General features: G+C 42.3%; 1 protein-coding gene across 6 annotated transcripts in view; it reads right to left on the bottom strand.

The window, feature by feature from the left end:
- Positions 1-23,429, bottom strand: part of LOC116985292 (src substrate cortactin-like) — a 45,614-nt gene that overhangs the window by 13,376 nt on the left and 8,809 nt on the right. For 3 of the 6 annotated variants that reach the window (XR_004415239.1, XM_033039977.1, XM_033039978.1), the window contains exons 3-13: positions 21,804-21,877; positions 14,893-15,022; positions 14,619-14,729; positions 13,415-13,469; positions 12,573-12,683; positions 12,082-12,192; positions 10,136-10,246; positions 8,244-8,299; positions 7,412-7,481; positions 5,625-5,773; positions 976-1,290 (exon numbers count right to left, since the gene is read on the bottom strand). Coding sequence is in view for 5 of the 6 variants with exons in the window: in XM_033039977.1 (XP_032895868.1) it covers positions 976-1,290; positions 5,625-5,773; positions 7,412-7,481; positions 8,244-8,299; positions 10,136-10,246; positions 12,082-12,192; positions 12,573-12,683; positions 13,415-13,469; positions 14,619-14,729; positions 14,893-15,022; positions 21,804-21,877 (1,293 nt within the window). In the remaining variant the exon portion in view is untranslated. The remainder of the gene's footprint in view (positions 1-975; positions 1,291-5,624; positions 5,774-7,411; positions 7,482-8,243; positions 8,300-10,135; positions 10,247-12,081; positions 12,193-12,572; positions 12,684-13,414; positions 13,470-14,618; positions 14,730-14,892; positions 15,023-21,803; positions 21,878-23,429) is intronic. The other 3 variants (XM_033039979.1, XM_033039980.1, XM_033039981.1) reach the window with 3 other exon arrangements.

The raw sequence follows: 23,429 nt of genomic DNA, 5'->3' as shown, positions 1-23,429 counted from the left end.
TGCTCACATCTGGCAGTGCTCTCCATCTGAACACCTCTCTCCTGTTGCTCGCCGGCCTCACTCATGTCAGCTGCTTCCCACAAATCCTTAAATTCCGAATGCTACCGGGAGCACGACATTGCTGCGCTGGGTGACACTGCCCGGACTGTGTCTTTCAATGTAAATTTGCATGAGGACATGCTTTGGAGGTGTGTGGCGGTTGTCGATCAAGTGAGAATAATGGCGAGAATAAGAATGCCGCTGTCTTGTCAACAGATGCGCACACAAGCAGTACAGGGGCAGCAGAACGTTTTTGAAAGTGGGGCGCTGAGTGATCACTGATCACCGGCCTCGGGGGTACCCGGTGAGGGAGCAGAGCGACCGAGCGGGGGGGGGGAGGGTGGCACAATTGTTATTTTTCTTGTTGCTCGACCTCCAAAAACTGGGGGATAATACAGGCCAACCCCCCAACTCAAAAAGTACTCTCCCCCCTCTCGGGGCCAACCTTCTCTCTCTATCCCTCCCTCTCGGGCCGACCCTGTAAGACTCCCTGTACAGGTTGGGTGCAGAGTAAACACTCCTTCAACACTATTTCAACACCATTCACATGAATGATGCAAGAAGCATTACATCTACAATAAAACTCACATTGAGCATTCCTAGGATGGTCAAGAAAGCATTAAGTATAAACTAAAATTCCATCTGCAATGTCTCAGAGTGGTCAAAAGTTATTATACATAGAATTTTCTCTTAACTCCTCTATCCAGTACTGCATAAATTAAACACATCTGTGTGATGATTATGTTTCCCCATTTCCTAATATTCCGTAATTAGTTAATTCTGTAATTAGGGAATGGTGCAGCGGTCGAGTTGCTGCCTTACAGCACCAGAAATGAGGTACGACCCTAACTAATGGCTGTATAGAGTTTGTATGTTATCCAGTTATCTCCAATGAATTGTTCGATGCTTCAATAGTTCACATTTCGAGTTCATTACCTCATGAGAAGAATCAGGAGTATCATAGATTTGGGCTTCTTCTTCCTCTGGCTCCGGTACTCGCTCCGGTACTCGCTCCGGTACTCGCTCCGGTAACCGCTCCGGTAACCGCTCCGGTACTCGCTCCGGTACTCGCTCCGGTAACCGCTCCGGTAACCGCTCCGGTAACCGCTCCGGTTCTGGCTCCGGTTCTGGCTCCGGTTCTGGTTCAGGCTCCTCCATTAGTTTCTGACTCCGCTGACGAGGAGTTGGTTTCATTGGTTCAACTACTTCAGGTTCTGTAACTTCTGTCTCTTTCTCTTGCTCCATCTGCTCCTGTGGGTGAAGATCAAAAATCACAGGTCAACATAAACCCAACTGCATTGGGCAAGCAGTCAGTTCCAAAATTCTATTCTGTCCTCTTTTGCCAAGCTTCTCTTCATTCATTACCCCTCTAGTTTATTCATGTTATATACATTCTGTATAGTTATTTTAAAATATATATTTTTATTAAAAGCATATGTACCAATAATAATAAATGACAAATTGGTTACAGAGTTCTTACATAGCTTCATTTTTTAAAGTTTTTCTTTAAAGAAAAGAGATAAAGAAAGAAAGAGATAAGAGAAACTATAAACTAATAGAAAGAAAGAAAGAAAGCAAGAAAGAAAGGAGATTACAAATATAAAAATTGTGGAGATAGATCCGGGAGATGTTGAGTATAGTTGTTCATCCAACCCTAAACTCAAGTTTGACTTTAATTTTGTGTTAAACCAGTTTACTTTTTTTTAAATTCAATAAATGGAGACCATATTTTTAAAAATAGTTCTGGTTTGTCAATTAAGACAAATCTTATTTTTTCCAAATGCAAGGTCTCGGTCATTTCTGTAATCCACATTTTAATTGTGGGGGTTGCTGTTTTTCCCCCAAAATGTAAGTATTAATTTTTTCGCAGTTATTAAACTGTAATCAAGAAAGTGGCTCTGGCTTATCGTAAAGTTTGTGGAATGTTCTGATAATCCTAATATTATTAATTTTGGATCTGGGTCCAGTTGATTATCGATAACTTTAGAGATAATTTTTAAAATGTCCGTCCAAAAATTTTGCATTTTTATACAAGTTACAAAAGTGTGGTGGCTTCTTGAAATTGACATTTATCACAGAGAAGGGAAATACTTGGGAAGATCCTGTTTAATTTTGTCTTCAAATAGTGTAATCTATGTAATATTTTAAATTGTATTAAGGAATGTCTAGTGTTTAACGAGCAATGATGTATATATTGCAAACTTTCATCCCATGTGTCTTTCATTATGGGTTAAGACAGTTCATCCTCCCATGCTCGTCTATATGACTCTGATGATGGAATGTCAGTATCTAAAAGGGTATTATAAATATAAGAAGGTACACAAAATTGCTGGAGAAACTCAGCGGGTGCAGCAGCATCTATGGAGCGAAGGAAATAGGCGACGTTTCGGGCCGAAACCCTTCTTCAGACTGATGGGGGGTGGGGGGGAGAAGGAAGGAAAAGGGGAGGAGGAGGAGCCCGAGGGCGGGCGGGAGGAGACAGCTGGAGGGTTAAGGAAGGGGAGGATATTAGTTTATTTGTATTGGGATGTCGGTTCAGACATTCATCAAGGATTTCTGGACCCCTAAATCTATAATCTTGCGTATGTAATTTTACATAATCTCTAAGTTGTAAATATCTAAAAAAATTATTAACATGTAATTCGTACTTCTGCTGTAATTCCTGAAAAGAGAGAAAAGTCCCCTTTTGATAAAGGTCTCCCACCATTTTAATTCCATGAATTTTCCATTGAACAAATCCTCTATATAAGACAGAAGGTTTGAAAGAATGGTTATTGCAATAGGGAGAAAGAGAGATAAATTACCCAATTTTAAAGCAAATTTTAATTGTTTCCAGATACGGATAACACTATGTATAATTGGATTTCCTCTATGTGTTTTTTTATTCAAATTTATTGATGCTAGAAGAATCGAGCCTGTGTGAAAGGGTAAACAATCCTCCTTCTCCATCTTTAGCCAATCTGGCTGCTGCTCAGTGTCATCCAGCCAGAAGGTTATATTTTTAATATTAACCACCCAATAATAAAATAGAAAGTTTGGTAAAGCTAATCCTCCATTAGCTTTAGACTTACATAGATGTCTTTTATTTATTCTATGGGTCTTATAATCCCAAATAAAATTAGTAACAACTGAATCAATTTTTTGGAAAAAAAATTTTGGAAGATATTTCGGAATTAATTGGAATAAGTATAATAGTTGTGGAGAAAGATCATCTTTATAGCATTAATTCTACCAACTAGTGAGATGGGAAGTGTTTTCCAAAATTGGATGTTTCTGTGTAGTTTAGTAATTAAAAAAGGAAAATTTGATTTGAATAGAGAAGTATATTTCCTGGTCACATAGATTCCAAGGTATTTAAACTTTTCATAGGCAATTTCAAAAGGGAATTGTTGAAGTTTAGACGGATTTTGTTCCGTTATTGGCATAATTTCACTTTTATTCCAATTAATTCTATATCCAGAGAATGAGCCAAATTGAGTTATGAGATTTAATAAACTTGGAATACTAATTTCGGGGTTTGTGATGTTTAATAATACATCATCTGCGTATAAAGAAATGTTATTAACTGTATGTTTAGTATTGTACCCATGGATGCCTGGCTGAGATCTGATACTCTCGGCGAGTGGTTCTATAACGAGGGCAAATAAAAGCGGGGATAGTGGATATCCGTGTCTACAACCTCTGGATAAGTGAAATTTGGGTGACATCATTTGGTTTGTCAGTATTCTTGCTGTTGGGGTTTTATATAGGAATCACCCATGAGCAAAAGTTTTCACCGAGTTGAAATGTTTCCATCACAGAGAAAAGAGGACCATTCCACTTGATCAAATGCTTTTTCAGCGTCTAGCGAGATGATTGCTAAGTCTTCATTTAATATTTTCTTTGAATATATTATATTAAACAAGCGCCTCAAATTGAAGAATGAATATCGTTTAGATATAAAGCCTGATTGGTCAGTGTGTAATCATTTATCGATAACTAAACTTAATCTGTGGGCTAAAATTTTAGCTAATATCTTCTGATCAGTGTTTAAAAGGGCTATGGCTCTGCACGAGCCAGGGTCTTCAAGATCCTTATCTCTTTTTGGGATAAGTATTATTGTTGATTCAGTCAGAGTTTGTGGTAATATCTGTTGTTTAAAGGCATAGCTATATAAAGTTTGTAAGCGTGTGGAGACCAAGTCACTAAATTTTTAATAAAATTCATTGTTCAGGCCATCGGGGTCAGGGGTCTTCCCGTTTTTCAGAGACTTGATGGTCTCTTCAATGTCTATCATAGTTATTTCTGCGCCAATAACTCTCTCTCTCTCTCTCTCTCTCTCTCTCTCTCTCGTTTAAACCAGAGAGGTTGCATTTCTGCAGAACGTTTTGCATGTTCGCAGAGCAGGCTGTTGTTTTTGATGAGTATAATGTCTGATAAAATTGCAAAAATCTATCGTTGATGTCCTTGGGTAGTGTAAACAAGTCTCCCTTGTCTGATATACTTCTGTATAGTTCTTTATTCGTCCTGAGCCCATAGCTTAATCCTATATACTCTTCCTGCCAGATCCCTCATAGTTGACGTCAATTAATTACTAGTCATCTCCTAATGTATTATTCCTTATCCTCCTTTAACAACCTCCACCACTCCCAAAGTACTCAGCCCTTAAAAGGCTTGTTATAGGACATAAAGTATGTGCTTTATAAGCCTGAGCACTCTGCATTACCTCATCTCAACATCAAGTACTCAGACGATTGAGCTTAGCAAAGATCTCTCAAAACTGCACAGCAAGATAGTGAAAGTCCAACAGAAATGGGGTCTGTAGCTGCCTCTCCCTGACTCTTAAGATCGGCAGTACTGATGCCCACCACAGACCTTCCAGTCCTGTGATTAATGTGAATCAGCACATGGGACCAGGGAATGTTACAGCATTGAAGGAGTCATTGAGCCCAATTGAGTTGATGTTGTTCAATACAGACTCTTAAGTTTACTTTAGAGATACAGCATGGAAATAGGCCTTCAGTGCACTGAGTATGTACCGACAAACGGTTACCCATACACTAGCTCTATGTTCTTGGTTTTTGGTTTCTTGGTCCTGCAAAATATTCCAAATGGAATTTAAACTGTTATCCCAGTTAGTTATACCATCAACCACCCATTTATATTAATTGTACATTAATCCCATGTTTTTTTAAATCTCCCCACATTCACATCAACAGAGTTTACTACTCATTTATCCATTTGGGAAATTTACAGTAGCCAATTAACCTGCTGAACCTTATGACTTGTGGATGTGAGAAGAAACCCAAGCACGCAGGAGAAACTATGCAGTCAGAGGGCGACTGTGCAAACTCCACACAGACCACAACCAAGGTCAAGATTGAACCTGGTTCTCTGGTGCTGCAATGCAACGGCTCAACTCACTGCACTACTGTGCGGACCTATATTTCTTTTGCAAAATAATCTCTCATCAGAATGGTTTTCTGGCATGGTGCAACACCAGAACGGAATGACCATGGTGACTCTAAATTATCCTGAGTGGTCCAGCTTGTTCTCAGCTGGCCAACAGCTGTTTGCCCTCAACCTCTTTCCTCTCCCTAGCTCACCTGCTGCTTCTTGCATGCTTCCTCCCGCTCCAGTCTCTCTCGGGCTTGTCTCCGGGCACGTTCCTCCTCAGCTTTCTTTCTGTTGGCATCTTCACCAGCTCTGGCCATGCCCTCGAACCTCGACTTCAGGCTCTTGGCGTTGCTGCTGGCTGCTGACACAGAGCAGAGAGAGGAAATCAGGGGGAGTGAGGCAGAGTGAAGGACAAGGGGAGATGGATAGAAGGCATGAGATATAGCAAGGGGATCAGGAGAGAAGAAATGAGACAGAATGAACAGAGAAAGAAAGAGAGGTAGCAAGACAGTGAGTGAGGGAGAGGAAAGAGAGGAAGAAAGGGGAGGAATAGGAAAGCAGGGGCAGGTGGAGAATGACCATGACAGACTGCGGGAAAGTGGGGGATGGAGGAAGACGGTGAAGTAGAAGGGAAAATAATGAGATTGAGACTGAATGAGGAAAAGGGGAAGGGAGAGCAAGTGAGAGAGAGGGAGAAACGAACAGCAAGTCACAGAGAGAGGATGACAGGGAGCAAGACAGAGTGGGGAGAATTAACGGAGAAAGGGAGAGAGATGGAGAAACATAAACAGAAATAAAGGGAGCGTGAAAGAGGAATAGAACAAGAGAGGGGGAAAAGAGAAGGAAAGGGGGTGAGGAAAAATGGTCAGAAGTAAACTAAGCGAGGTAAAGAGAATAAGGTGAATGAGTGTGTACACATGGCAGCTGTGTGAGAATTTCAAAGATGCATTCAGCTAGAACTAGATAAATTATGCAAAACAAATAATCAGGCAAAGTGATTTTTTTTTTGAATGAGAGAAATGAGGAGATGTATATAAGGCAGAAGGAAACCAATGAGTAATTCCTAGATAGGGAAGATGAGGGAACTTTGCCTCAGGAACAGATTGTAAACGACCTGTAGTATTAAATGTGCTCCCTGCATATGTCATTATTTAACATATTGCAGAGGCACCAAACGTGGTGAACAAATGGGTTACTTTATTCAGGCATAAAAGATTTGTTATACATGCACGTTGGTCCTCTAACTTAAAGTTGTTGTTGCTGCTGCGAGGCTGTTGCCTCGTGGGTACGAACTGAGCCTCTGCCGAGATGGGAGGACACTCACCCCTAGAGAGAAGGGAGCTGGTCAGCTCGAAGTAAGAGAGAGGGTTGTCCCAGGGTTCGTTATATATCCCAGGACACACCCCTATGCCCCGTGACAACTCCTCCCCGCCATTGCCAGTCACGTGACCGACTGCTGAGGGCTCATGTAGCTAGTGGCCCAACCACCGGGTGCCGCCACAACATTGATATGGTTGGGAGGGAGACAGAGCACCCTGGTCTCAGTGGGAATGGAGAGAAATGAAAGTAAAAATATTCACTATGACTTCAGCTGCTGACTAATGACTGCAGGGGGCAGGACTGTAACTCTTGTCCACGTCACACCTCCTGAAGGCAGACCTTTTGCCAATGACCTATATCCCTGGGCAGGAGTGCCACTGGTTCCTCTTCAGGGTAGGCAAATGACCACATCTAACCCTTCCCCCCCTCCAGATGGGATTGTGGACATTTGGCAGCTGAAGTGGTTTTACTTTTTTTACTCTTGGTTTATCATAATTTCCCACCATTTCCCATTTGGCTCCAGTTTTGTCACTTGCTGGTTATTAGTCAATGTTGAGAAATGCAGAGAAGGGGGAGGAAACATACAAACATGCAGGTTTGTGGATTCTGCCCAGTAATGCCTGTTTGATTCTGTACTATGGCCATTGATCCCGACTGACTGTAGAGAGTCACTCACCGGCTTCCACTGGCGTTGTCTTTTGATAGGACGAGGTTGGACTCTCCATCTCAGTGAAGGAACCTGCACTCTGCAATGTGAATTGTTAAAGTGATCAGCTGTTGATCTCGCAACAAGGGAAAAATATCCAGGTTGTCAAAATACCCAGGGACATGGATCAGCCTGTGGGGTTCATCCCCATCTGAAAGCTCAGGCTACTGGAGGTGTTGGACCTTCTGTCTCTGCCATCTGCTCAGTCAGCTGAGGGATAAGGAATGCGGAGATGTTGTGCAATCTAGCTCATCGTAAGGGCGACTTCTCAATGAACTCAAGAGTGCCAGCCTCAGTCTTTGGTGATGGTGCGTGGCTTAGCCCGGTGATTAGGCTGGACAACCATCCAAAACTAGCTGTTCTCAGCTGCCTTCCAGAGACATCCATCTGTAATGTATTATTCAAGTGTTCTATGATTGTGACTACAACATGAGGCTGTCCACTCAGGTCAATTAGTATTGTGCTTGAACTCATGATCCAAGAGGACTACCATCTGAGGCAAACTAACAGCCAAAAGTAAATTTCAATAAAAATAAAGGAGAAATTAATACATTGACGTGCATTAGAGGTATAAGTAAGCATGAACATCCATGACAAGCAAGGTACTGTTTCAGAAATGGCTTGTCACTGACGTGGAAACATGACAGCACCAGACTGTTTTAGTTCACTGCAGTGCTGGGATGTAGGTACTTGGTGCACAGTGCTCAGAAAGAGGGGTAGCATTGCTCAAGTCTGTGACTATTCCTTGCTTTGTCACAGACCTTGAAGATTGTCAGAGAGATTCTAATCTATAAGGACCTACCTTGTCCATCCGGTCCTGCTGCACCCCATATTGCCCTCCAAACCCTTTGGAATAATCTGCAAAATAAAGATAGATAGGAGACACATTAGAAAAACTGTTACTAAGGCAATCGCTGTAATGACACCAAACTGATTTTTTGCATGAAGTTATATGCTTCCTCTCCAAGGGCACTAAACCAAATTAGATACAATTCCATGATTTTTAGCCCTGTGGTACTTCAGATAAGCAGTACAGCTACTTGACTGTAGAAATGAAATGCACCAAAGCTTAATTTAGTTCTCATCTAGTGCCTACTGCTGTGCATGTACCAATCGCAAGGGACAAGAACCGCTTGGTGAAAAAAACAGATGAGTTAACCATATCGGGCAGCTGAAGTCTGGGGATAGATCAGGGGGAAGCAAAGAGTGGAGAGGGAGGGGTTGATGGGGAGGGATGGTAGGTTGCTTGTGATGCTATTTGTTCTTTTGTAGGAAAAATAGAAATATTACAACTACATTTGAAAATAAAAAACAGGAATAAACTAACACAGGATTGTATGAGCACACAATCAATAATGACAATCAAACATTGATTTCTCGAAGGAAAATATTCTACAGTTTGATGCAGGTACCCACAAGCATCTTCAGGAGAAAGAGGGAAGGGATCTGTCCAGAGGGTATGGAGGCCAAAGAAAGAAGACACAAGAAACTGCAGATGCTAGTTTACAAACAGAAACAAAGTACTGGAGTAATTCAGTGAGTCAGCAGGCATCTCTGGAGGATATGGATAGATGAAGCTTCGGATCAGGACCACTGATTGTGGTAAGGGAGAGAAAGCTGGAAAAAAGATGGGGTTGGGACAAAGTCTGGCAAGTGATAGGTGGTTACAGGTGAGAGGGGTTTAGATTAGCAGAATGGTGCACAAAGATTAAAATTGAAAAGGAGACAAATGGGTGTAAAGTAAGGAGAGGAGTGAAATATGAAGCCCGAGGAAGGGATATAGGTGAGGAGAGTGGCTTAGCAAGTCACCATTCCATGCAGGTGGGTAGAGGGTTGGGGAGTAAGATTGCAAGATGCCATGCTGTGTGCGAGGGAGTGGCAGTGGGTGTCAAGATGTCAATGTGGCAGTGGGGCAAGTGGGCAGTGGAATTGCAAACTGCCATCCTGAGTGAGTACAGTGGGGGCGTGGGTAGGATTGCAAGATGCTATTCCGAGTAGGTCGGATGATGGTGGGAGAAATGGGAGTGTAAGTTTCATACCTGTAGGAGTGTGGGGTGGTGAGGGGATTATTAAAGGGCCTGTCCCACGAGCATGCGACTGCATACGGCAAGCGCGACCTAACGTGGTCGCTTGAGCTGTACGGCCTTGTGGGGCCGGTCCCACTTCGATCGCCGGAGGCGTATGGAGTTGTGCGGAGCTGGTCCCTACATCGCGCGGGGCTCCGGGAAGCTGACAGTGTTCAAAAATTCTGCACGGCAATGGCCTGCCGGCCTGCAGCCGCATTGAGGCCATACGCACCGCCTCGACGGGCGTACGCACCGTCTCGATGCCGTATGCACCGTCTTGACGGCGTACGCCTAGCGCGAACTTCCTGCGGACTTCGCTCGAACTTCACGTCACTCACTCGACCTCCGCGCGGCCCCCGCTTCTGGTTTGGTCGTGCTCGCCGCATGCAGTCGCATGCTGGTGGGACCGGCCCTGTACGGGGATCACTCGACATCCGCGCGGCCCCCGCTTCCGGCTTGGTCACGCTTGCCGCATGCAGTCGCATGCTCGTGGGACAGGCCCTTAAGATTGCAAGATGGCCTCCCTCAAGTAGGTGGAAGGGGAGTTGGATTGCAAAGTGTCATCTCGTGTGAGAATGGGAGTCCCCATCTTGTATAAGTGGACAGCGAGCGTATTTAACCAACACACCTTTTTGTGACTCGTGTTTCTCCGTCACTCCCTTGTAGTCGTATCCCATGGCAGATTTATCCACCTTATCTGTTTCTATTCCATATTTGCCACCAAATCCTTTAGCATAATCTAAGGGAGAAGAATAGTTGACACAAGATTTTAAACTTGGTTAAATGCCAAAGGTAGACACTAACTTTTGGAGTAATTCAGTGGGTTCCGGCAGTATCTCTGGAGACAAGGAATAGGTGACGTTTCAGGTCGGAACCCTTCCTCAGACTCTCCTGGTTAAATACCAGCGATATGACACCTCCTGCTAAATATAGAGTATGACACCGCTACAATGCAGGACGTATCACAGCCCGCGAGTAAATACTGAGTATTCCTTTCCCACCCCAATAAATGAAGAAAGAAAGAAAGAAAGAAAGAACGGACACACACACGCACACGCACACGCACACGCACACGCACACGCGAATAGATAAAGGACATCCTGGAGAAAGTGAGTGATTACCATCCCAACTTCCCCATACACAAATATAACAGCCTAAACTTCACCCTTGCTGGATAGAGAAGTATTTATGCCTGAGGATGTCTTACACAGCTAAGAAGCTGTTCAGTCAATTGCTGCTGGAATTCAAACTCTGATATAGCTGTATCCACATCCCAACCTTTTCCCTATGTTTTTACAAGTCATTCCCGTATAAGTTACAACATTTCTCCATTGGGAACTGATTCAACAATCTGTCTGATAGTTCATACCAAATCATAAAATTGGTATGATTTTATGAAGATATTCCTCCCCATTCCTCCTCTACCTGATTTGCTAATTACATCATTTTAGTGCCTTTTAATCATCAACTAATTATACTACAATTTAAAAGCACGAAACATATCAAGGATAATATTAAAGATTGTAACAGACGCATTTAGGAAAATGTAGCTTTTGAGAGAATATAGCTTTAAAGAATAAGAACTCTGCTTGAATAATTAAACAACTCTGATCTCTGAGTTATCTAGCACCACTGTTCTTCCTTTGTGCGAATGTAGTGCTTGATCATACATGCTGAGAGACATCAGCAACATGAAAGGGATACAAAGAGAGAAAGAGTTGCCAAAATCGATTCAAGAAAAGGCTTCAGAGTGATATTGTACACCTCAAAGGCTAAAATGATCACATTAACTAAACATGTCAACAAGATTCACAAAATTGCTGGAGGAACTCAGCGGGTGCAGCAGCATCTATGGAGCGAAGGAAATAGGCGACGTTTCGGGCCGAAACCCTTCTTCAGAGTCGACAAGATTAATGTGGACCTTTTTTAGATACAGATAGGTGAAATTGCACTTTTAAATAAAAATTCAGCCTCTCAGGACCTCTACTTTGTATCTGACTTCACAGGAGAGGATGAGGATTAGAAGAATTATGAGGGAAACCAAAAATTAAAGGAAGGAACTAACTAAATTCAGTACATTAAGAAGTGGTGATGGGGACATTGAGGACGTTAATGGAAAGCGGAAATGGATGGGGATGGGGATGGGAAGACGTGACTGACACTGAGATCATGTTGGAGGTGATGGAAATGTTGGAGAATTATGTTTTGGATGCAGAGGCTGGTGGGTTGAAAGGGGAGGACTAGAGGGCCTCCACACTTGTTCCATAAAAAAAATGTTAAGATTAAGATCAGTCATGAAAGATCTTAGCAATGATGAAAGTAGACAAAAATGCTGGAGAAACTCAGTGGGTGCGGCAGCATCTAAGGAGCGAAGGAAATAGGAAATGTTTTGGGCCGAAACCCTTCTTCAGACTGATGCAGGGAGGGGGGGGGGGGGGGGTGGGAAGAGGAAAGGAAGAGGAGGAGCCCGAGGGCTGAGGAGCAGGCATGGGGATGAATGACCCACTCCTGCTCATGCATTCTCAGGATAAATCATTCTGTGTGAAAGAGCAGAGAGTTGTACATTAACCGTACCTTTTTGTGACTCGTGTTTCTCCGTCACTCCCTTATAGTCGTATCCCAAAGCAGATTTATCCACCTTATCTTTCTCTACTCCAAACTTGCCACCAAATCCTTTGGCATAATCTATAAGGCAACATATTACTGGATATCATTTGGGCAAATACGATACAATAAGATAGAACTTTATTGATCCCAGGAGGGAAATCGATCTGCCAACAGTCCAAAAACACAAGAGACATGAAACATGAAATTAAAGTGAGTAGTGGAAAGGATTGGGGATGTGCAAAGATTTGGGGAGGGCGGGGGGGGGGGGGGGGGAGCCGTAAATACAGCAAGTACCACAATGCCTCGTAAATAAAGATGGTATCAAATACAGAGAGTATCAAACCCTTCCTCAGACGCTCCTGGTTAAATACCAGTTATATTACACCTCCTGCTAAATATAGAGTATTACACAGCCAAATATATACAGCAAGTATCACAACCTTGTACATTAAACATACCTTTTTGTGACTCGTGTTTCTCCGTCACTCCCTTGTAGTCATATCCCATGGCAGATTTATCCACCTTCTCTTTTTCTACTCCATACTTGCCACCAAATCCTTTGGCATAATCTATGAGATAACATATTACAGGGTATTATTTGGGCAAACAGCAAGAACCACAATAAAGATGGCAAATAAAGATGGTATCAAGCCCCCGGCAAATACAGAGAGTATCAAACCCTTCCTCAGACTCGAAGGTGAACACAAAATGCTGGAGTAACTCAGCGGGACAGGCAGCATCTCTGGAGAGAAGGAATGGGTGACCCTATCTTCGGTTTAAGCCGGCATTTGCAGTTCCTTCCTGCACACGAGTATCAAACTCCATTACTGGTAAATGTCACATGTGCTGGGTAAATAAAGATATCACATGCTAATGGCAAATGCAAACAGTATCACATTCCCGGATAAATACAAAATATCACTTCACCAAATATATTCAGGGCATTACAATTCCAGGTAAATAGAGGGTATCACACTGAATAAGTCCAGGGAGTACCATGTCACTGGATAAATGCAGAAATGTCACACCACTGGATAAATTAAGGATGCATCACGTACACCTCTGTATTTTTACAGTAAAATACTCGTGTGATTATACAAAGTTCACACCCCATCAAGTGAACAGAGAGAGTATCCATACCTTAGATAAGACAGAGAGTATCAATTACTCCTTACGTAAATACCGAGAAGATCACATGACGTACAAATGTGGCTGACATAGATCCAATCCTATCTAGAATTTGGTGACCCTTTCCATGCTCTTTCCTCCCCCATTAAGCGGGAGAGAAGCTATGGATTACCTTTTTGTGAAGCGTGCTTGTCCACTTCTCCTTTGTATTCATACCCCAGTGCTGACTGCAAGAAAGGGTGAGAGAATTTAGGTATCAGGGAAATCCAGTTTCAAGTCAACCTAAATATGAGCAAACATTTAGGAAAGTGAATGTGCAATTGACTCCATAACTTGTCCCCATTCAGTAGCCCTCCTTCATCTTGACATGCTCACCTTCTCTCTATAACATCACTGCCTTGTAAATCTTTCATAGTTACTATTGTACTCATGATTATATTCTTAGATTGTCCATCAAACAATACCAGAGCAGGGACAGCGTGGATTTGATACAGAGTAAAAGTCCCCTACAATGCCAATCAAACATTCAATCAAACCCCAAAGCCTAACCAATGTATGAGAGAGATATAACAGAACAGGACTCCTGATTCGTTGCTCCGACTGATCCAGCCATGAATGCGATAGCTACCTATTGACAAGAACCTTTTAATGGCATAAGCAGACGTTACATTTGGAACTCTCTGTTCTGGTCTGATTTAATAAAATTACACAAAAAAGGAAGCAAACCCCTGCCCCAGACATAAACAGTATTACATAGTGCTGTAAATATTTGGAAAATTCAAAACAATGTTGAGGTGTGGACAATTTTGAAACGCAGAATTAAAATTAGATTACTATAAGTTAAAGCTCTCTCAAAATGTCCCATTAAAGACATGAAGGGCAGGCATAGCAATGATTAGATTCACAGTGAATCATCTTTTACACTTGTCCTGTCAAACACCCTCAGGACTAGGTTAGCAAAAGTGACTGAAAATAAGTTAGAAACTTAGAGTGAATCTTTCTCCACGATGTTCTAGCAAACACTTCCTGGAGAGTTACAGCATGGATTAGGAACAGAATAAAGCCTCCCAAAAATTCAGTAACCGTCAACATTAACAACAAACCCAGACCTGACTAGTCTTCCATTTCTCATCGGCACAAGCCTTAATAGCTCAGATGAACAGCTGAAATCTTCAGATACTGGAGTGAAATAACCCAATCTGACGACTGATCCATTTCACCAATGCCTAGACTGCAGACCCCAAATCTGGATTGGATCAAAGCCAAGATCCGACTGATTAGAAGTTACTTCCTCATCCAACACCTGTATTTTCATATCATATTCGAGCTAACCCCAGCAGATCACAAATAAGGACGTCTCCATTCTCATCTCTGACCTTGTCTGTCCGATCTGTCTGAACTCCATACTTCCCTCCAAATCCTTTGGCAGCATCTGTCTGTGATGAATGCTTTGCCACATCAGCCACGTAATCGTTCCCTAAAGCAGACTGGGAGAGAGATGTACCAGAGATTAGAACAGATGTAACAGAGATTAGAACCACACACCGGGGTGAGCAGGGTGTGGAGTGTAGAGTTATTTCATCCGCTATATTTCGGCATCAAATGATTACAAATCAAGTTGAGAATTTAGAAATCTGGATTAACAATTACCTTGTCCATACGATCTTTCTGGACCCCAAACTTGCCACCATAACCATATGACGCTTTTGATCCCTCCTCCATTTCTTTCTTCTTCAAGGAGCCATGATCTTTTGCGACATTCTCCCTCAGCTCGTGGACACTGTGAGAAACATGAATTCTCATTATTCTGGACTGGGGCAGTGGCTAATGTTTTGGCAAGAGATATAACCATTGTAAAGTCATAAGAAATAGGAGTTGAATTAGGCCATTTGGCCCATCAAGTCTACTCTGCCATTCAATCACGGCTGATCTATCTCTCCCTCCTAACCCCATTCTCCTGCCTTCTCCTCATAACCGCTGACACAGTACTAATCAAGAATGTCTCTGCTTTAAAAATATCCATTGACTTGGCCTCTACAGCCACAGATTCCACAGATTCGCCCCTTTCATGTTGTGAACATTATTTGTCCATTAGGTAGAGAGTACCAGACTCCTGGCAGTAATACCTCAGTACATTGCTGAGGCAAATGAACTGGTCACCACACCACCAGTGTTTGTGGCTGGGGGCAGAGGAACAACATTCACATATGGCAGTCTGTGAAACCATTCTCCATCTCTGTTTATCTTATTGGCTTCTATTCAGAAGAAATTTGGCATGGAGTATTGTAGAAAGCAGGTATAGGCATCTGTTTGTAACTTTCCGTAAACATTCTCAGACACAGGACTCCACAGCATGAACAGCGGTAATCATATCACCCAGTCACAAGTGATCATAGAATCATAGAAAACAGGTGCAGGAGTAGGCCTTCAAGCCAGCATTGCCATTCAATATGATCATGGCTGATCATCCAAAATCAGTACCCCGTTCCTGCCTTCTCCCCATATCCCTTAATTCCGTTAGCACGAAGAATATATCACAGGACTCATTAGGTGAGCACCTTAAAACAAACCTTCCCAAAAACTGGGCACCTCTCAGAAGTGCCGCCACAGAAAGGTGACTACCAAGGAACCAGGCACACACACAAAATCAAGATATAGCTCACATCACGGGCTTTGGCTGTGGTAGGATACTCCAGAACTAAAGTCATCTCTGGCCAATTTACAACAATAGTGTCCATCAAAAACATAGGAACTTGCCCAGATCTGCCTGATCCATAAAAAGCAAGAGAGTCCAGTCTGGCCAGATGTTCTACAGACTGGATCAGTTCCCGTGGACTGGAGGGTATCTAATATAACCCCACTTTTTTAAGAAAGGAGGGAGAGAGCAAACAGGGAATTATTGACTAGTTAGCCTGACATTGGGAGTGGGGAAGATGCTCGAGTCGATTATTAAAGATGTATTAGTAGCGCATTTGGAAAGCAGTGACAATATCGGTCAAAATCAGCATGGATTTATTAAGGGGAAATCATGCTCGACTAATCTTCTGGAATTTTTTGAGGATGTAACAAGTAGAATGGATAAGGGATAGCCAGTGGATGTGGTGTGTCTGGACTTTCAAAAAGCCTTTAACAAGGTCCCACACAAGAGATCAGTGTGCAAAATTAGAGCAGTACCACATGAATCCTGAAAGCCCAGAATCCTGAAAGCCCAGAAAGCCCTGGACTCTCCGAAGCTCAGAATGGATGGATTCTCATTCTCACAAGAAGCTCAGAATCCTCACAAATTGGCAGCCCACAAATCTGAGCACAAACAAAAGATGGAGACTCCAGAATCTGGCATCACAGAAACTCCAAAACACTGATGTCCCAAAATCCCCAGCAATACAGAAATGTGCATCCTATCAGACCAGTACCCTGAAGCCATTGATGTACCCTGGCACCACCCCTATCCCAGAATGTCCAGTAACAGCAATCCAAAAATCCATGCAGCAGAGTATGAATCCAGTTACATGGGCACCATACAGGTTCCAAAGGCAGCAGTTTTCATTCTTTCTACAATGGACCTGTGATTTTATCTACACATTACATAGATGGCCGATGCATTGGCACAGTACAGCATAACATCACTTATGTTTGTTTATGCCACCTGCCCCAACCATGACCACTGCAGGATGGCAAAGTGATTCCCCAGAGCTTCAAGAATTGGACAATTGATCCCAGGTCTAAATCAAAGGATCCAACCACCATTTCAATTTTCAAATTACAACACCCCTGCATTTATATTGCAACTTTCACATCCTCAGAACCCACAGAATAATTCATGACCTATAGCAGTACAGGCAAGCAGGTCAGACAATTCCCACACACTACTATGAAACAAATGACCAGTAGGATTAACTGTGGGAGGAATATTGGTCAGTACAATTAAAGCACACATGATCTCCTCCACAATATCTCCTAGACCACATGATCAGGAAGATGATACCTCAGCTTTATGTATCAGCTACAATCATTCTTCCCAATGATGGCGTGTCTTTGTACCAGGACATGCCTAGCCTCCATTGCCTGCCAGGGTTTCACCATCAGCTGTCAATTGTGGACATGGGCATAATTAGATTTTGTTGGGTTTTGGGACATAAAGTGACTGCAATTTTTCATTTAAATGACAATTTTTTGATTAAAAAGGTAACACAATGTAACATCTCTGATCTAATTGGAGAGCCTGAAAGCGTCCTTTCTACGTGAGATGCATCGTGCTTTGTACAGATATCCTAATTTGGCGATACGCAAGAGCTGCTCACTGCATCCTTGATTGGCGTTGCAGTGGAGATGACGTTTTCCCCACCCCCAGCAAGGAAACCACATAAGCAAGTTTAAAAAGGAAACTTTGAAAGTGCAACAGCTGCAGAACATGCCTAACTGATCGGAGGCCGGTATCTGAATAGTTTATAATCTATCTGCCTTTGCTGGAGTATCACTTCATTACATCTGCTTTGGACTGGACAGTCCTCAAGTTTCTATAACGTAAATCCATAAAAGATACCTATTTATTGGACTTACTATCCAAAAATACTCACGAAGCTCAACATTTTCCAGAAGAGCAGTTGAGGTGATTAAAGTGATTAATGTCCCTGCCATTGGACCCGATGTCTACTTACCAGCGCTCTTTAGCTGGAGTGTCCACTATCTGTAGGGAAATTGCAGCAACCTGTCGTAACTCCTTCCTCACACACAACAGTTTTATACTTAGTTGACACTGAGACCCTACAGACCACAGACACTGGCTGCAATAACAACCTTCATTAATGCAGCATCTCCAACAAATCTTATAAATCCAAGTGCCTTTCAGTGAAGGACATTTATCACTGGAGTTTAACAGAGTTTCCAAACTCTGAAAATATTATCTATCTACCACTGAAGCTGTGATTTCATTGTTCTTTACAAAATCTGGGCTTCTGAACAGAGTGGTTCGATGAAGGTTTTTGCCCTTCGTCACAGGAATAAAATAAAGAGGAAGAAGAATAACATATGCAGTGTGCAGCTGAAATCTGAATGCATTGTTTACAGGTGTGGTGGAAACAACACCACAATGGCCTGCAAGATGGAATCGACAAACATATGGTGAAGAAATAATTGCAACAGCGAAGGAGTCTGGGTATGGAATTCATGAGTTGCCCTGTTAGAGAGCTACCATGCACGTGATGGGCTGAATGATATCATTCTCTGCTGCTACTATTCTGTCATTTAATATATGCCTTTTTACAATACTGGAGAGATTTTGTGAAACAAGATTATTATTCCGATTTTTACACCAATACACTGTTCTTAACAAAAATCTACCCATCATGTGAAACCTTATTAATAACAGATATAAATTACGTAACTTCAAGACCGAAAGTCAAAAACTTTTCTCATGACTGACAAATCTTCATCGTTTTATCACCAATTTGGACAGCAAAAATATGACATTAAAAACTCTGCCACATTTAGTCATGAATATTTAATTCATAAATAAACTTCATATGGCCCCTCATACATACATGTTTTGATAATGATCTAGGCAAATATCTTCATCAATACCAGGAGAAAAATACAGTAACATAAAGATAATACAGTAAAGATCCCATAACAGTCGTTGTGCTTGGTCGATTTTTGGGCGAGTTAATTTTTTTTTCTTATTTTCCAATTTAATATATCAAAAACATTGTGGTGTCAAAAACGCAACAACCGTTTACGATATATTTTCCGACTTTTTTAAGTAAATGTAAAAAAAAAATTTGGACATAAATTGGTCATCAAAACGAAGAAACTGAGCCAATCTTCAATTTGGCAACACACTGTCTCGTGTTTGCCTTTCGTACGGACCAAGTCGCTACCATCATTCCTTCGTGTCACCTTCAGGAAGCTCCGCAACGACCGTTACGGAGACATTTTACTTACAAAAAAATCAGCCCAAATCAAACCTTCTGACGACTCATCAGCCATTGATACAAACTCAAATCGATAAGGTAATGTACCGTTTAGATCACATTGGTGAAAATGTTTGGTTTTCGCTAATAATGTAACGTTCGTTTTCTGGTTCACCCAAAACATTTAGTGTCCTCCGCAACGTACGTTTGTGTGTGTGATGTGTTACGCGCGTTGCGGTGTCCACTCAGATGGATGCAGTATTCTACTACATGATCAGGTGAATGAAGTGGAAACGGTGTTTGCAATTTTACTGTTCCATGTGGTATTCATAAACATAGAAAGGAATAAGAAATACGTGCACTTACTGTGCCAACCAGGTCACTAGTGGACACCATGCGACAACCGTTACACAAAACATATTTGTGTATTCTGATGCGATTTTCGGACACTTGCCATCAATATGCTATCTTTTCTTATATTTTTTTGTTGATACTATGTTAGTCATGACCCAATAAAGTGCTTGTCAACTTTTTTGAAGGAATTTGAAATTTGACCCCTTTTGTCGCATTTTTGTGTGCAGTATTGTAAAAGGACACATATGCTCAGTTTTGATCAAGAACATTCCAGCCAAGAGATAAATGGAAAGAGGCATAGAGTCATAGAAGATGCCCCATTTAATATAACCATATAACCATATAACAATTACAGCACGGAAACAGGCCATCTCGACCCTTCTAGTCCGTGCCGAACACATAATCTCCCCTAGTCCCATATACCTGCGCTCAGACCATAACCCTCCATTCCTTTCCCATCCATATAACTATCCAATTTATTTTTAAATGATAAAAACGAACCTGCCTCCACCACCTTCACTGGAAGCTCATTCCACACAGCTACCACTCTCTGAGTAAAGAAGTTCCCCCTCATGTTACCCCTAAACTTCAGTCCCTTAATTCTCAAGTCATGTCCCCTTGTTTGAATCTTCCCTACTCTCAGTGGGAAAAGCTTTTCCACGTCAACTCTGTCTATCCCTCTCATCATTTTAAAAACCTCTATCAAGTCCCCCCTTAACCTTCTGCGCTCCAAAGAATAAAGCCCTAACTTGTTCAACCTTTCTCTGTAACTTAGTTGCTGAAACCCAGGCCAACATTCTAGTAAATCTCCTCTGTACTCTCTCTATTTTGTTGACATCCTTCCTATAATTAGGCGACCAAAATTGTACACCATACTCCAGAATTGGCCTCACCAATGCCTTGTACAATTTTAACATTACATCCCAACTTCTATACTCAATGCTCTGATTTATAAAGGCCAGCACACCAAAAGCTTTCTTTACCACCCTATCTACATGTGATTCCACTTTCAGGTAACTGTGCACAGTTATTCCCAGATCCCTCTGTTCACCTACATTCTTCAATTCCCTACCATTTACCATGTACGTCCTATTTTGATTTGTCCTGCCAAGATGTAGCACCTCACACTTATCAGCATTAAACTCCATCTGCCATCTTTCAGCCCACTCTTCCAACTGGCATAAATCTCTCTGTAGACTTTGAAACTCTACTTCATTACCCGCAACCCCACCTATCTTAGTATCATCTGCATACTTACTAATCCAATTTACCACGCCATCGTCCAGATCATTGATGTATCCAATTTACCACGCCATCGTCCAGATCATTGATGTGAATCTAGTAGGTACTGGGGAATGTCGGACACTGAAGCGCTAATCTAGTCGCTTTTGCCCACATTTGGTCCATTTGGTCCATAACCCTCTAAACCTTTCCTATATATGTGCCAGCCCAAGTCTTTTAAATGTTGTTATTGTAACTCGTTCAACTACCTCCTCTGGCAGGTCATTCCACATACCCACCACCATCCAAGTGAAAAAATTGCCTCATCGGTTCCTTTTAAATTTTCCCCCTCTCATCTTAAACCTATATCAGCATGAAAACCGTACAAGTAAAATACAAGAATTACGAGAAAATATTGAGACCACTTTTCCTGCACTCTCCTGCTTCCCATATATTCACAGTGCCCTCACTGAGAGGTGAATGCTGTATTCCCTGGGGACAATGCACCCGCTACCTTTTACAACCACAAGGGGTTACCAACATGCGACAGAAAGCGAGGTATGAGAAACTAAGACCTGTGTTCGCCTAGAATTTCCCAGAGGTCTTTTAATTTGTGTCAATTAGAAGACACCCAGTAGAGATGAGAATAGTTCACCAGTTCTCTTAATTTGCAGTACCTCCCTCCTCCATAAATAATGAGAAGAATGGAGTTATGGAAACATTAGCACTCTTTCAAAGGCACATTCCATCCTGACTCCAACACCTCAATGGGTCAACATCTATTTTTCCACCTAAACCCATAATAGGAGCCAACAGAGCCACATACTGTATGTCCACCTCATTAGACCCACCTCTGGACCTGCCACCACTGGTTATTGTAAATGTGATTTGGCTCCCACTATTCATCAACAATATTTCTCTAAGCTCTTCCTCATCTTTTTAAGGTAAGTTTGCGAGGGGGCTAATCCCGGATGTTGCCACTGTGCCTGATATGGTCTCACCCATTGCACTACAACAACACTTCCCAGTAAACACGGAATCGTGGCACATCAGTGTCCGACATTCCCCAGTACCTACTTGATGTGCTGAGGCCGACCAGATCCATCGACAGATTTTGATCCCCATCGTTGCTCCTGTTCTGAAATGTCATTCTGAAATGGCAGAGAATAGGAACAACAATCAGGCTGGGAATTGAGTGAACCTTTGTTTCAGGATAACATTCCCTCTTGGGATTGAGTGGGGTATATACATTAGAGGGGCAGGATTGATGGACTTCTACACCATCAGTGGGACACAACTTAGGGGACTACTTCATAGCGATATAGGGATAATACAGAGAGTGAGCTGCATTATCAGACAGAACAACAGAGAGAGAATACACTACATCATCAGATGGACAATACTACACAATACCATACAACACTGCACTGTCCGAGGGAAAATGCTGAGGGAGGGCTGCATTGCACGTAGGGCCATACTACACGATCAAAAGGACAGTACTGAGCAAGTATTGAACTGTCAGTGGACTGTAGTAAAGGAGCACTGCACTGTCCGTAGAATGGTACAGAGGAATGCACCATTAGATGGGCAGTGGAGAGGGAGTGCAATAATCTCAGGACCTCAGTACTGAGGGTGCACCACACTGTTAGAAAGGCAGTATATAAGATAGACAGACATGAGCAAACACCATGCCATTACTGGAATTTTACAAAGGGATCTCTGCATCACCAGAGGGACTGCAGCCTCAAGACATAGGTTGAAATGAAGGAGCACTGCATTTGCAGAAGGGCAGTACAAAAAGAGCATTACACAACCAGAAGAGCAGCACTGAGGAAGTGCCCAACGTGCTGAATGGCAAAAGTAAGAGATGTCACCACACTATCAATGGGATAGCACTGAAGGTGTGACCATTGTCAATGGAATTACAATGGCATAGCACCGTGGAATTGATCATATCGGATGGGCAGTAGTGAGGGAAGACCACAATGTCGGAGGGACGGGACTAATGGACTGCCATACTATTGGAGAATCTAATCTTTGGATTGGAATGAAAGGTCCCAAAAGGGCAGAGGCTTCTTCACCTGCACTGGGCAAAGCACCTCAATCAGCACTATCAGCCTCCAATCCCACTGCAGTTGGAGGATTTTAATGTTGGGAGGTTAATTTTGCCATAACAACAGAAATGTTGAGATTTAGAATAATAGAGTATAGCACAAAAATTAGGCCTTTCAGCCCACTATGTCCATGCCGTTCTTTTTGACCATCTCCACAAACCATTAGGTTTGTACTGTTGCTTGCACCAGGACCGTATTCTTCTATTCTAATGCCTGTCTAAATGCCTTGTGAATGTTGTCGTTGTATCTAATTATACCACCACTCCAGTCAGCACGTTACCAACCACTCTCCATTTAAAAACCTTAGCATGCAGATCTCCACTAAATATATTCTTATCTTAAAAATGAACTATTTTTTCTGATACCCCGACCATAGGGTAAGGATTATGACTTTCTACCTTGTGTTTGCCTCTCACAATCTCATATACTTCTAACAATTAATCTCTAAGCTTCTTGTGCCTCTGGGAAAACAACCCGAGCATATACAATCTCTCCCCATAATTGAAGTCCACCATTCAGGCAACATTTTCATGAACCTCTCTGCACTCTCTCCGGTACAATCATAGCCATCCTACACTGCATTGACCAG

Source organism: Amblyraja radiata, chromosome 21 (assembly GCF_010909765.2).
Source record: "Amblyraja radiata isolate CabotCenter1 chromosome 21, sAmbRad1.1.pri, whole genome shotgun sequence".
In the NCBI taxonomy this organism is placed as follows: domain Eukaryota; kingdom Metazoa; phylum Chordata; class Chondrichthyes; order Rajiformes; family Rajidae; genus Amblyraja; species Amblyraja radiata.
The sequence above is the reverse complement of the archived record's forward strand: the minus strand, read 5'-3'. Positions and strand labels throughout refer to the sequence as shown.